The sequence below is a fragment of the Stegodyphus dumicola genome, chromosome 4 (genome assembly GCF_044657685.1).
Source record: "Stegodyphus dumicola isolate Sdum_Otavi_A_Nest chromosome 4, ASM4465768v1".
NCBI lineage: Eukaryota > Metazoa > Arthropoda > Arachnida > Araneae > Eresidae > Stegodyphus > Stegodyphus dumicola.
In genome coordinates this window covers 32,172,876-32,186,574 of record NC_140771.1, presented here as the reverse complement: position 1 = coordinate 32,186,574, position 13,699 = coordinate 32,172,876, and the positions used below count along the sequence as shown (strand labels likewise).

Genomic DNA, 13,699 nt, shown 5'->3' with positions numbered 1-13,699 from the left:
TAATAAACAATCCATTGCTGATTACTTTTAATCTTTTAGCTATTATTTCAATTTTTTCTAAGCTAAAATTACCCACAAAGTTACTTCAGCTATGAATTTTTGAAATCTTCCAAACTCATTAAAATTTCTTAATACCAGTTTATTTTTCTAATTCCAAGTATATAATTTCTGAAATATCTAAAGCATTATCTTATATCTCTCTTTGATTTTTGGCATAAAATATTTTTTTCTTGAAGAAAGATATTTGTATAAGACTCTATAAAAGATATTTTTTAATCAACTCATAGGCACTGCCATAAAAAACTAGAACAAGTTCCTGTGATTTCAAAGGGAATTCTTTCATTTCAGGTTTCATCACAATCCTCAACATCAGAATGGAACAGCAAGTTTAGAAGCTCCTCCAACGTTTGATTTAACATATGAAAATCAATGCTTTGTAGACCGCTCAGCATCGCGGAACTCCCACGAGATATCCCGAGACTGGAGTTCATCAACTGGATCCACTTTAGACATGAAGCGTTCCTTAGAAAGAGAGACTAAAGAGCAATCTTACCATGTTGGTCCATATCGGCACAGTCCATCTCCTCCTCTCACTTTAGAATCAAATGGAGGAAGCAGTCGGAGCAGCAACAGGCAACCACCATTGGAGACTGCTATGTGAATTTGCTACAATAAGGACTACTGCTATAAAGTCACTTTAATGTTCCTAAAAATAGCAAGCTGAGCTTGCATTATAATTTTTCAAATGTCTTTCATAAAGGACTAATTATGTTGACTCACACTAATGAGGTTCAGACTTATGTAAGAAATTAGTCAAAAATGTGTGGATGAGTCCCATCCAGCATGTTCTTATGGAACTGTTGGTTGATATCAAGATGTTTTATGAAAAATCAAAACTGATCTCTGAGAGATCCACTTACCTTTTTGTGACTTATTTATATCTAGTTTATATTGTTAGGTTTTTAAGTAATGCCATGTTGAAAACTTGCATTGCACATGTCATTTATATATCATCCAGTGCCTTTTCTAGATCTGTCAGAGAAGGAAATGTTTTATAAGCTTAAATCGATATGTGCCAACAAGAAAATTCCAAGTTCAGTTTCAGTCAATGTAAACTGATATCGTAACTATTACAGAATATTTAATTTCTATTGTAATTATCAGAAAAAGTGGAGTTTTCTATTTTACATATAAAATGCTTGATTTTTAGGTTATTTCTGAAATGTTATTTACTGCCAATACCTACTTCAGAAGTTCCCAACACCAGAATAGCCAGAAAGTGAAGTGACCATCATAAGAATAGCCAGAAATACTCTTCTTATATTTTAAGACTTAATAGTATTTCTAAACTATTCTTATCTTAGTCATGTGAAAATTATTTTATATTGAGACTTAACACACTTCCTCACAGCAGGTTACATGTTTATTAAATTTATTTGTATTACTTTATATACTTATTTTGTACAAAGGTCTTTTTTTTCTTTTTAAACTGCGTCTATGTGTGTGTTTTTAATAAATTATTGAAATTATATGCTTTTTCAGTAATCACTCTCTGTACTTTGTATTCCATATCCAGAATTAATGTTATTTCAGGATAACAATTTTGTTTTTAAAGTTAACAGTAGTAATGCCGCGCAAGCAATTTGTTTTTGAATGATATCACATTCTTAAAAATCTCTAAATAACATTAGAAATTTGAAAAAAAAAAAAAAAAAGTAAACATTTTATTTGGGAATAATTATTTTACTTTTATCCTTAGAAATAAAATTTTAAATTTTAATTTCTTTATTTAAAGGAAAAAAATGTACAAATATTTAATTGTAAATATTTTAAAAAGATAGGTACAGTGGTACCTCAACATACGAGTTTAATTCGTTCCGTAACCTTGCTTGTATGTCAAATTGCTCATATCTCAAAGCAGTTTTCCCCATTCAAATTAATTGAAATGCCATTAATCCATCCCAGCTTCTAAAACACCACCTCAGTTGTTTTTGAATAAGAAAAATGTATTTACAAGAAGAAACATTTATTTATAAATAACAAATACATATTCTATAAAAACATAATTAAAAGAAAAAGTGAAGTGCTTATGGAAGCACTTAATTTTCGTCACTGGTCTTCGCTTTTTTCATCATGCTTTGCTCATTTTCACCTGCAGATCATTTAAAAAAACTGTCCAAGGAGGTTGGTTTCTTCCTCCCTTTCAAGATATTGCAGAAATGAGTTAGGCAAGTTTCTTTGAACAACTCCAATGCACGACCAGTTGCAACTTTTTCAGGGTGATTTTTATCCACGAACTCTACAACTTTCTCCACATTCCCAAGATCTCCTTTATATCTCTTGTAGGGATAACCTCCTCCATTTCTGGCTCTTCTTCAAAACTAATTTTTGTTGAACCACCGTATGCTGCTGTGAATGTAGAACATGTAACGCCTCGGTTGTCAGCTCCTGAGACTGTTCCCCAATGAGTTCGTTCACATCTCTCTCATCTACCTCCAGACCCATGGATTTTCCCAGAGAAACAACGATGAGTTCGTTCACATCTCTCTCATCTACCTCCAGACCCATGGATTTTCCCAGAGAAACAATCTCTTCTACCACTGACACTTCGGATTGTAATCCTTCGAAGCCCCTTTCAGCTACAGCTTCAGACCACAGCTTCTTCCATGCAGAGGTTAAGGTCCTCCTCAAAGCAGTGCAGAAAAATGTGCTTGGTATACAACTTCTGAAAACTAGAAATCACCTGTTGATCCATGGGCTGCAGGATAGGAGTGGTGTTGGGTGGTAGGTAGAGAACCTTTATAAACTTGAACATTTCGAGTAAATCATCTTCAAGATTTGGTGGCTGAGCAGCGGCATTGTCGAAGACGAGAAGGGCTTGCATGGGTCGGTTGTTTTCCTGTAGATATTTTTTAACAGAAGGGCCAAACACCAGGTTTATCCACTCCACAAAGAATTTCCTGGTGACCCATGCCTTCGGATTTGCCCTCTACAAAACTGGCAGTTTTTCTTTTAAAATCTTATGCGACTTAAAGGCTCTGGGATTATCTGAATGGTATACTAGGAGAGGCTTTTTTTTGCAGTCGCCATTCGCATTGGCGCAAAGTGCTAGAGTTAATCTATCCTTCATAGGTTTGTGACCTGGCATCGTCTTCTCCTCTGCCATTACATAAGTCCTATTCGGCATCCTTTTCCAGAAAAGCCCTGTCTCGTCACAGTTGAAGACTTGCTGGGGGATGGATTGCTGGCTTCTATCAGTTCGGAAAACATTTTGATGTAAACCTCAGCTACCTTCACATCCGAACTTGCTGCCTTACCATGCCTGACGATGGAGTGAATGTCATCCTTTTCCTAAAGTTGTCAAACCAGACCCAACTGGCTTTAAACGAGTCTTCCGATTCCTTGTTTGTGGAAGTGTGTGGGATCTGCTTCAGCAAATCACTGAAAATTGCTCGTGCCTTCTCACATATGATGCTTTGTGTTAAGGTTCCTCCTTGAAGCTGCTTCTCTGTCACCCACACCATCAGCAGTTTCTCCATCTTTTCATGGAGAGAGGTCCGGAGCTTAGAAATTATTGTAACGCCCTTAGCTGGTGTTATACCCTTTATCAACTCCTTCTGTTTAAGCACAGTACATATCATTGATGTGTTATGCCTATACACCCTTGCCAAGTCAATTACTCGCACACCTTGCTCATGTTTTTCTATGATTTCATGCTTTAATTCAATAGACATCATCTTCTTCTTCTTTGGACCCATGGTTATAAAAATAAATGTGATAATGTTTTGTAAATGTACAAAAAGCAAAGAACGCAAACCCAACTTATAAAAAATGCTTCAAAAACGAGGGAAACAAGCACACAGACTGAGATCTAGTCTGAGGTTGGAGAAACTGTTAGACGCTGTACACAACCGCAACATGCACGGGCATGTTGCGGTTGTGTGCAGCGGTGTGGTGTGCGATTCCTCATATGTTAAATCATGCTCTCATTTCAAAGCAAAATATTGCTCGCTTGGCGGCTCATATCTCAAAACAATTGTATATTAGGGCACTCGTATATCGAGGTACCACTCACTGTATTATATGTATAGAAAAATGTAAAAATACCCGAGATGAAATAAAAAATGAGGATAAATGTAAAAATGAGGATATCTGAAGTAAACTTTAATATTAAAATGTAAAACACTGTCTGATTCATTTGCTTAGTTTTCTGATGCTACAATTGCTCAACTTCATTAAAAACTGATGTAAATATGTTTATTTGTAAATTTAATTATGAGCTTTTTTATGTTATTCATTTTTCAAAATGTATGTAAACATTTTGTAATAATCTAAGGCAATTTCATAGTGGCAATGTATTTTTAGTATGAATTTTTATAATTAAAATCATTATTTTTATGCATCATTCATAGCAATATATTTCAATTTTAGGTTTACACAAGAGTTCAGGCTCTGAGTTATATCATGTAAAATCCAATTTCATACCAAGTATCAAAAATCAGTTAACAATAAACACAATTTGAAGTAATTTTTTTTCCTTGTACACTTTGATACCATGGGAATATATATACTATATAATACTAACAAATAACAGTACTATTCAGTTTTGAGGGCCGTAAAAAATCGCCAAACTATTTTTGATCCCAGTGCAGCCAAAAATGATTTCGGCAACCCTAATCCAATAAAGGAAGTATAATAGTAAATAACTATATAAGATTGGTGTTTTAATTTAGATGAAAGATTAATTTCATATAATACTTTTTTATTATAATTTATATGAAAAAGGCTAAACATGACTGAATTGAAGCATAAAAGTAAATAATTATTTCAGATCATTATTATAATTTATGAAAAAATTGCTAAACATAAATGAATGGATGCCTGCATCGCTATTTCGCTACCGAGTTATCGCTAAAGCATAATTTCACCTCATTGGTTGTTCTAACATAATTTTCTGTAATAAATGATGCCTTTTCTTTGAAAAAATTCTTGGTAAAGTGCAGAATCGGCCACTTATTTGTTTGCCACTTTTTACAAGGGTAAAAACAGATGGATTTTTGTCAATTTTCTTTTACATTTTAAGTGAAAATAGGTCAATGTGTACGTAGATAAAGTCAAGGGTGTGCGTAATGCCATTTTTGTGCAATTCTGGGATTTTTTTTTTTAAGTGAAAATAGGTCGATGTGTACATGGATACCAAGTATATACAATTCTTAAAAACATGTCAAGCAGTGGGTGATTCTATACTTTACCCAAAATTCTATTGCAGACTTTTCGTCAAGGAGAATTCCCAAATTTTTAAATCTATAGGATATCAAAAAAGGATTTAAAATTTAAAAAAAAAAGATTTAAAAATTAAACTAGTATTTCAATGTTGTCTTAAGAAATATAGAACTACATAAACTTACACAATCTGAAATGAGCAGGTACGCTAGATTTTGAGCGCTGTTAAATGGGCGCATCTGCTAGATTTGGCGCTTTTGCGCATACATTTTAGCTCCAATTTTTTTACGGTCCTCAAAACAGAATACTAGTACCCAAATAACTAAATGTAAGGAAGGACTAAAGGACTATTTAAGAATCCTGTGCCCAGGCTGCAATGATTTAAGTAAATATAATTATAATTAAAGGAGAATACTCCTACTAAAATTCTCACTGATTCGATATTTACCTCATTCATTCAATATTTATGTTATGTTCTAAAAGTATTTTTACAGTTAAATAAAGTTTTTCATTCCAAATAATTTATATTAATTTAATTTAAATTCATTTACACCGTGTAGGAGAATTCTTGATATGCATATGAGTATGCTAAATTTGGGGAATTAAATATTTACATTTAATTTCATTTCTACTTTTGATTTCCATATGCATAGAAAGGATGAAACACGATGTCTGAACAGTTGGAGGGAGTGTGAAATAAGCTAATTCCACCTTTATTTCGCTATCTTTTCAATTGTTCATATTTAGGTAATTTTCTTTATAAGGCTTTAATTATCATTAATAGATTTTTATCACAATTTTATGTATATCCACTACTATTGGCCATTGCTAGCAAAGCAATTTTTCCATACCGATCTGACTTTTACTATTTAATACTTGTAAAAAAAATTTCTAAACCTTTTAAAATTGAAAACAAAAATTAAATATTTCTTAAAAATTACGGATTCTTGATATGCATATGAGTATGCTAAATTTGGGGAATTAAATATTTACATTTAATTTCATTTCTACTTTTGATTTCCATATGCATAGAAAGGATGAAACACGATGTCTGAACAGTTGGAGGGAGTGTGAAATAAGCTAATTCCACCTTTATTTCGCTATCTTTTCAATTGTTCATATTTAGGTAATTTTCTTTATAAGGCTTTAATTATCATTAATAGATTTTTATCACATTTTATGTATATCCACTACTATTGGCCATTGCTAGCAAAGCAATTTTTCCATACCGATCTGACTTTTACTATTTAATACTTGTAAAAAAAATTTTTAAACCTTTTAAAATTGAAAACAAAAATTAAATATTTCTTAAAAATTACGAATTTGTAAATTGAAATTTATTTAAACTCCAAATAGTAATTACTTTACTATTTTTAGCTGTCTTAATTTAAATTGAAATACAAGAATTTTAATAGCAGTTTAAATTCTTTAATTATAATTATATATATATATATATATAATTAACCACAAAACAAGCAATATACTTCTTAACCAAAACACATCACAAGCCCTTAAAAATTCACCGCAATCATGCAACCGATTACATCATAATAGGGTTTCCTTAGCATTCAACTACTCAGGCTACCATAAACGAAACAACAACTTGGCGATAAATGAAACAACAACCTCGCGATAATAGAAGGGGTACCCATCTCTTTACTCTAACCCATTATTCAATTGAATTCTGATAATTCAAATTTCATGAGAATGCCCCCCCCAAAAAAAAGAATAAATTAGATTTTTAGACAATAGGATTTTAACTTTTGATAACTACTAAAATAATAACACATACATGTTTATAAAAATATGAAATATTATCAAAGTTTAAATTTTTTTACTTCCATATTAGCACAATCACTGTAATAAAAAGCTGCCAAATTTTCAGAATATGCTAAACTCTGGAAACCATGTGCTTAACAATTCTACGGTCCAGCTGAGCTATTGCTTTTGCATTTGTTTATATATTTCAACATTTTAACTATTTTTTGGTGATTATGATCATTCTGGTACTCAATGATGAGTTCATGCTATTCTCTGATATTTTTTTTTAGTTGAACACAGATCACTGTGCACATTGGAAGAACCCATGTACACAGCAGAACCTTATTTAATAATTAAAATTTGTGTTTTGAACTGCTAAAGTGTATTTTCATTTGATATGTTGATAATGTTTATCGACATATGATAAATATTGATAGGTTGGTAATCTTTTTTTTTTTTTTTTTTTTTTTTTTTTAAAGTCACTAGAATCACTTACTTGCTCGACAAGTAACTTTTACCAAATTGAATGATGACTTAGGCATCATTACTTTTTCTTCTGTAAAAAATGACCAAAGTGCGGCAAAGAGGTTGCCTTAATACATAAGTACCCAGTTTTTAATAAAAAATATATGTTCTCTTGAAATTTAGATGTAGTTGCTTAACTAAATACAGAACAGAAATGTAAGTATTTACAGTATATCTTGGCAAAAGTAATGCATGAAAAGGTTTGATACCTGAAGTTCTTTCAGAGTTAGACAACTTTCTGTAAAGCAGTTATTGAGGTTAATAATCTAAGACCAATATTTTTGAAGATTCTAAAAGATATTCAAGGTGTTATTAGACTCTTCTGCTTCTTTCACTGATATGTTTATCTAATCGTTAAGTAATTCTGTTTCATCTAAATAACATTGAACATTATTTTGATATCTGTAATCCCAAGAATTTTCCACTGTTCTGAAGCCATGTTTATTCATGTTCAATGGACTCGGTAGTTTGATTTTCTTCTTCATTATTATTTTTATTTAAACCTTGTTCTGAAGGAACATTTTAAAATTGTTTTCCTTCTGAGAGTTCTTCAAGTAAAGTCCATCATAGGGCATTCAGAGCATTGAAGATAAGATAAGATTCAAGTTCATGAAACATCTAAAAGTTTCCTAAGCAACTGCTGTCTTTGCTTAACTTTATAGTTCCAAATGATTGATCAAATGATTCCAACTTTGATGTTTTATTTGCAGGAAAAAATTTTATTATGAAAATGAGTACAGCTAAAAGTCGTTAATCCGGACTCGTCGGGATTCCGGATTATAGATCATCAGTTTAAATCGCGTAAGATGGCATGCAGAAATTCTAAAATTAAAAATATGAAACCGTAATTTATGAAATAAAGAACAATTATGATCTAAAGGGTATCAAAATTTACAACAAAAAGCTTAATTTTTATTTGTTTACTTTATTAAACATTTCTTTCAATGTAAGTTGTTTAAGTTGCTTCTTTTTATGTGATAATACTTTCTCTTTAATTCTATAAACAGACATAATTTTTTGTTCAGTTACAAAGTTCCGCTGTTCAAGTCCCGTTAATTGCTGTGCTGAGAATACCGACTAACTTGTCAATCGAAATTTTTTCGTTTTCACTAACCTCTCTGTCACATTCTTCATGTCTTTATCCATTTTTTGCAGCAATTCCACTTTTTGTTTGATGGGCATCGAAACATACTTCGATGCCCATCAAACAAAACGATCCTTTGGGAGCTCCAGAATCTAAAATTCTATTTGACATAATCGGAAGTTCAAGTTTACTTTTATAGTATTGCTCTTACAGTCTGCAAAAAATAATAAGCCGGATCCAATTCGAAAATTAAGGAACAACGCAATCATCAACATTAACTGATTTAGATAATTAGATAATTTTAGCTTATACCGTCCGTTATACATAAAACGCGCACGCAAAAACGTATTCTGCGCTTGCGCACACGCAAATGCGCAGTCGTAAGAGGTCTTACGCGCACGCGTAAACGCCTATGCGCAAGTGTCAACGCGGCGCATGCGCAGAAAGTTTTTAGCTTTGAGGTCCGGATTATAGATCATTCCGAATTATGGGTGTCCGGATTAACGACTTTTGACTGTATTACAGCTAATAAGAAGGAGAAATTTTTTTTTTCAGTGCCACATTTTTTTTCCAACTCTTTATTCATCATAGGAAATTATTTAATTTCAGTGGCATCATTGCTTCTTATCTCACTCAGTCATTAAAGGCAGACGCTTCCTGATGCTGCTCTAATTTGTTGTTAATGAAACAGTTATATACTATTTTCTTTTCTTTTCTTTTTTTTTTTTATCACCATAATACTCTTCTCCTATTGATACAGTTATTTTATCAGGCAAACATTAGTAAAATAACCTGGTTTCACTGACATTAAACCCATCATTTGGCTTATAACTCTGTAACATTGAAGGAAGATTTTGTAGCCACTTCTCACTAATTCTTTCATTATCTAGCACACTTTCATCATAAAACTTTCTAAAGGTGATCCAATGTGTGTGTGTTTTTAAAGTTTCTGAAGAATTTATTGGCATATGAGCTAGGTTCTTTGGTAAAATCCATGTCTTCTTGCTATAACATTGATTTACAAATTGGATCTCTGATCAAGTTACTGCTCAAAGCATTTCTGCACATGTGCTTCCAAATGTAGTTCGTATGTTGAAGGTCATAAAAATTCTCCACATGGAACTAATGGTCGATGCTTTCTTTATATGTTCTGAAAAGATGTTTTGCTTTTCTGCAAAACAAATAAGATTCACATGACTGTCATAAAACATGAGGACTGTGCCATCACAACTATATGAATAACAGAGGCATAGCTAGGGTTTTCAGCGCCCGGGGACAACTGAAGATTTTGCGCCCCTTTCTCTGTGCCAAGAACAGAAAGCATTTCATTCTAAAATTTCGTAACATGAATTTGGCGCCCCCTGAAAGCTGCGCCTGGGCACAGATGTCCCCCCCTTGCCCCACCCTAGCTACGCCACTGATGAATAAGTTACCATAAGGTGATGACTAAGGACAGACAAGCTTCTAATGCCTCTAATGATTACTCATTTTTTTCCATGAAAATGGGATACATATTATTCGTTGTGTTTACACAAGGATCAAAAGTTTTATATAGCAGAAGTTTCAAAGAAAATGCTTGATATAGCTATAAAAACACACTGATTTAATCCTGAAAAATGCAGGGAATAATTTTTTCTTAGTACATCAACAGATTCAACATTAAATGTTTCAAAACACCCATGTGTGACTGTACATATTATTCTGTTTTTAAAATTATTTTAATTGCTGGTGATGTGATTAAATTTTTAGTAATTGAATTATATTTATTTTGCGTCGTCCATAGCTTATTTAATTTACTTTTTGCACTATTGAACTACTGAGAAATTCTCACTGATTATATATAATACGACACTGAAACCACTTCCTAAAACCAGATGGCAGATTAGGAGTGAATGAATATACACATACCCTAATCAAGCTGAAAGAAAATTTTAAAAAAGACCATCAGACCATCTGCTTTACTGCGGTATACAGTCAGCTAAAAAAAAGTCACATATAAAGTATGAAAATTTAAAAAGTTATAAGTCCTTGTCAAAAGTTAACAAGGAGAATACCTTGTTTGCTAGCACTTATCAATCAATTCATTCAAATCTTTAGTTCACAAGCATGTCGTTAGATGGCACCACTTCTGACTTGTCTCGCATACTCGTCCATTTTTAATGTAAAGTTTTCTTATTATGAAAGTAATCCATTATTCCTCATATTCTCGATTAATGGATCACTTTATTTTTAGATTAAATACGGTAGCACTATTCAAAGAGCCTCAAAAGCTCTTCGTTCTAGATGTTATGCCCTAAGATACATGCTCGAAGATTCAGCTACCTGTTGCACCTTATGATGCAATCGCTTTCCACGAACGTGTGTGATAGCAGATTATCTTGATGTAGCAGAATACTGAATAGGATTTTAATTTTTTTTTAAACTTTTTAGTCCCCCCTTTTTTTCTTTTGTATTTTTATAGATTTTATATTCTTACTTAAGTGAAAGTTTCTTACTTAAGTGAAAGTCTTCCAGTTAGGTTGCCTTTCACAAGTGAGTATGATTGTGCTTATATGTTAACATTTGAGCTGACAATTAATTTAGTATTGTCTATTTACCTTTTTAATTTTTTTCATCGGCATATTTGAAGTCATGTTTACATTTACCGGGTTCTCTGCGGAAGTGCTTCCGATCTGTTTTATGTGTAAAATCTCTCATATAAGAATAAAAAGGAAAATCAATACCTGAGCTAGCTTATCTGACCCAGTGTGTAGTTTTAGACTATATATTGAGTTGGATAAGCTAGACATTAGACAGCATTTGAATTTAATTGTTTGTAACTGCAAATGGTGGTTTTTGTGTGTAGCACAAGTTATGCCTTTATGTTAAATTACGACTAAAATAAAATCTAAAAGGGTGATGGCTGATTATGACGTACACCTGAAAGGGCTGTTTTAAAATGTAATATAGTTTATCAACAAAGGGGCTGATTATGATGTTCACTCAAAAGGGCTCTTTTAAAATGTAATATAATTTATCTACAGAGAATATCAATAGAGATGGTCCAGGTGGAGTAGTAAAACATTTTATACCAGAATAGAAGAATATATGTTTAAGCTAACAGGGAAATGTTAAATATCTGTATATTTGAAAAATAAAAAATTTTTTAATACAGTTCTATAAAAATATTTAGTATTTTTAATTAGCTGTATGATAACATAATTGCATTTTTATTTAACTGAATCGGATTCAAAAGTAAAAAAATAATATTCTTAACCCACTAGCATGTGCACTGGGTCCAATGGATCCATGTGATTAAACAAACCTTTCTCAAAGCATGCCTGTTTTATGCAAATTGTTGAGGTCCAGTGTAGTTGTGTCGACCTTTTTATGTTTCCGAAGTTTTTTCACTGGGGCTGTGATTTGAAGTCTTGATTTTGATTGGATTGGGCCTTTTAAACCCAGTGCGCCTATTTGTATTACTATTAGATAGTTAATTTGTGATAGTATAGAACACATCAAACATATCTTGTAATTTATTTTATGTGGAGGGAATGTTGCAAAAATTATTACATTCATCAGCTGGTGAAGAATGTATTGAGGAAAATGAGGATGGACGTGATCCCCAATTTTTAGTTCTATGATACTAATTCTTAGAAACTGATAGTATAAATTTTGAAACTGACAGAGAGAATGACATAAATTGCTTTATTGGGAAAAAATTATCGAGACGATTAAAAAAAATTGCAGAGTTTCCCCAGCAAAAAAATACACAAAAATGTAAATGCACTGCGCCGAATGTAAAAAATATTTTTATTTGGAACACACAACACTTTGATCAAAGTGCTGCTAACATTTGTTGTTGCATTTTTTCTCAGTGTCTATTGTGCTAATAAAGAATCAATACAGACAATAAAGAAAGAACAAAGCCAGTAAAGAAATGACACCGAGATACGGTGTTTTTGTTTTCCTATGCTAATATATAATATGGTTTACTATTCCTTTAAGAAATTTAATTTTATATGTCAAAATATTTTATAGTAGATGCAGATGTTTTTTGCAATATCCAGTGGTCTCAACTTTTATTAAACTGTTAATAAAAATCAACATTCTCTAGATGATATTTTGGGTGATGGTATAAAATGATGGTTTCAAAAATATTTTTCAGAACTTTAGCTGAGCTGAATTTAGAAATGAAATAATTTTAATTGAATAAATAAAACTGGTTATTTTTCAGTTGGGAGTATGAGTAAGTCTACCAGTTATTGGTAGTATTTGGATACTATTGATGACAAGTTTTATCTTTTAGTATGGAAGCAAGCTATTGTATATCAATTATTACCAATTTCATAATTATTGCCAAATAAATATTTTGTCAAAAATATTTATTTGGCAATTTTATACACAACCATTTTTATATCTTCAAGCGAAAATTAAGCAAAAATGTCTTTCTTCATAAAACTAAATACAGTCAACTCCTAAATTAGCTAGACCATGTCTAAAAAAAGTTAAGTTTGTTTATCACAGAATGGTGTGTGTTACCTATTAAATATCATGTTCTTCACACTTAAACGGTAAAATACAATTCAATAGCAATATTAGAAAATATTTAAAAGAGCATACACGCTGGAGATAAAAAATGTTGCCCCCCCCCCCCCGTGCAGTGTTGCCATTGCTCGCTTTGATCATTTGAAATCATTGAGTTTCTTAATCAAAAATTCCTTAAAATGTTGCAAAATATGAAATTCATGATAAAACAAATTCCAAATTTGGTCTTCTAAATGCCCATATTTGGGTGGAGACCTACGTTATTCTTTAAATGTAATACAAGGCTCTAACAGAATTAATAGCCCTTTCAGACAAATTGTCCCCTTTGGGCTTAAAAAAACGTGCATGGATAATTGCAGTAATAGCAGATCAACCTTGGATCATCATCCCCCTCCCCAATCTTTTTCAAAACTAAAAAAATACATATATGTTTATTTAAATTTAGATTACTGTATTATGTGTTTTATAAATTAATTGAGTAGAAATGTGGAATATATAAATGCTAATTTATTTGTTAAATTACTAAATCATAAAACATTTTTTGCTTGCTAATCATGTACAGCTGTTAATCATCTTTCT

The 13,699-nt window shown here is 31.8% G+C and overlaps 2 protein-coding genes across 3 annotated transcripts in view; both read left to right on the top strand.

Moving 5' to 3' along the window:
- Positions 1-4,405, top strand: part of bark (C-type lectin domain-containing protein bark beetle) — a 186,215-nt gene extending 181,810 nt beyond the window's left edge. The window contains exon 16 of the mRNA XM_085814689.1: positions 349-4,405. Within this exon, the coding sequence (XP_085670815.1) occupies positions 349-661 (313 nt within the window). The 3' untranslated portion in view covers positions 662-4,405. The remainder of the gene's footprint in view (positions 1-348) is intronic.
- A 6,339-nt stretch (positions 4,406-10,744) lies between these two features.
- LOC118190910 (caspase-7-like) overlaps positions 10,745-13,699 on the top strand; it is a 112,745-nt gene continuing 109,790 nt past the window's right edge. The window contains exon 1 of one of the 2 annotated variants that reach the window (XM_085814684.1): positions 10,745-11,125. The gene's annotated coding sequence lies outside the window, so the exon portion shown is untranslated. The remainder of the gene's footprint in view (positions 11,126-13,699) is intronic. The other variant, XM_085814687.1, reaches the window with a different exon arrangement.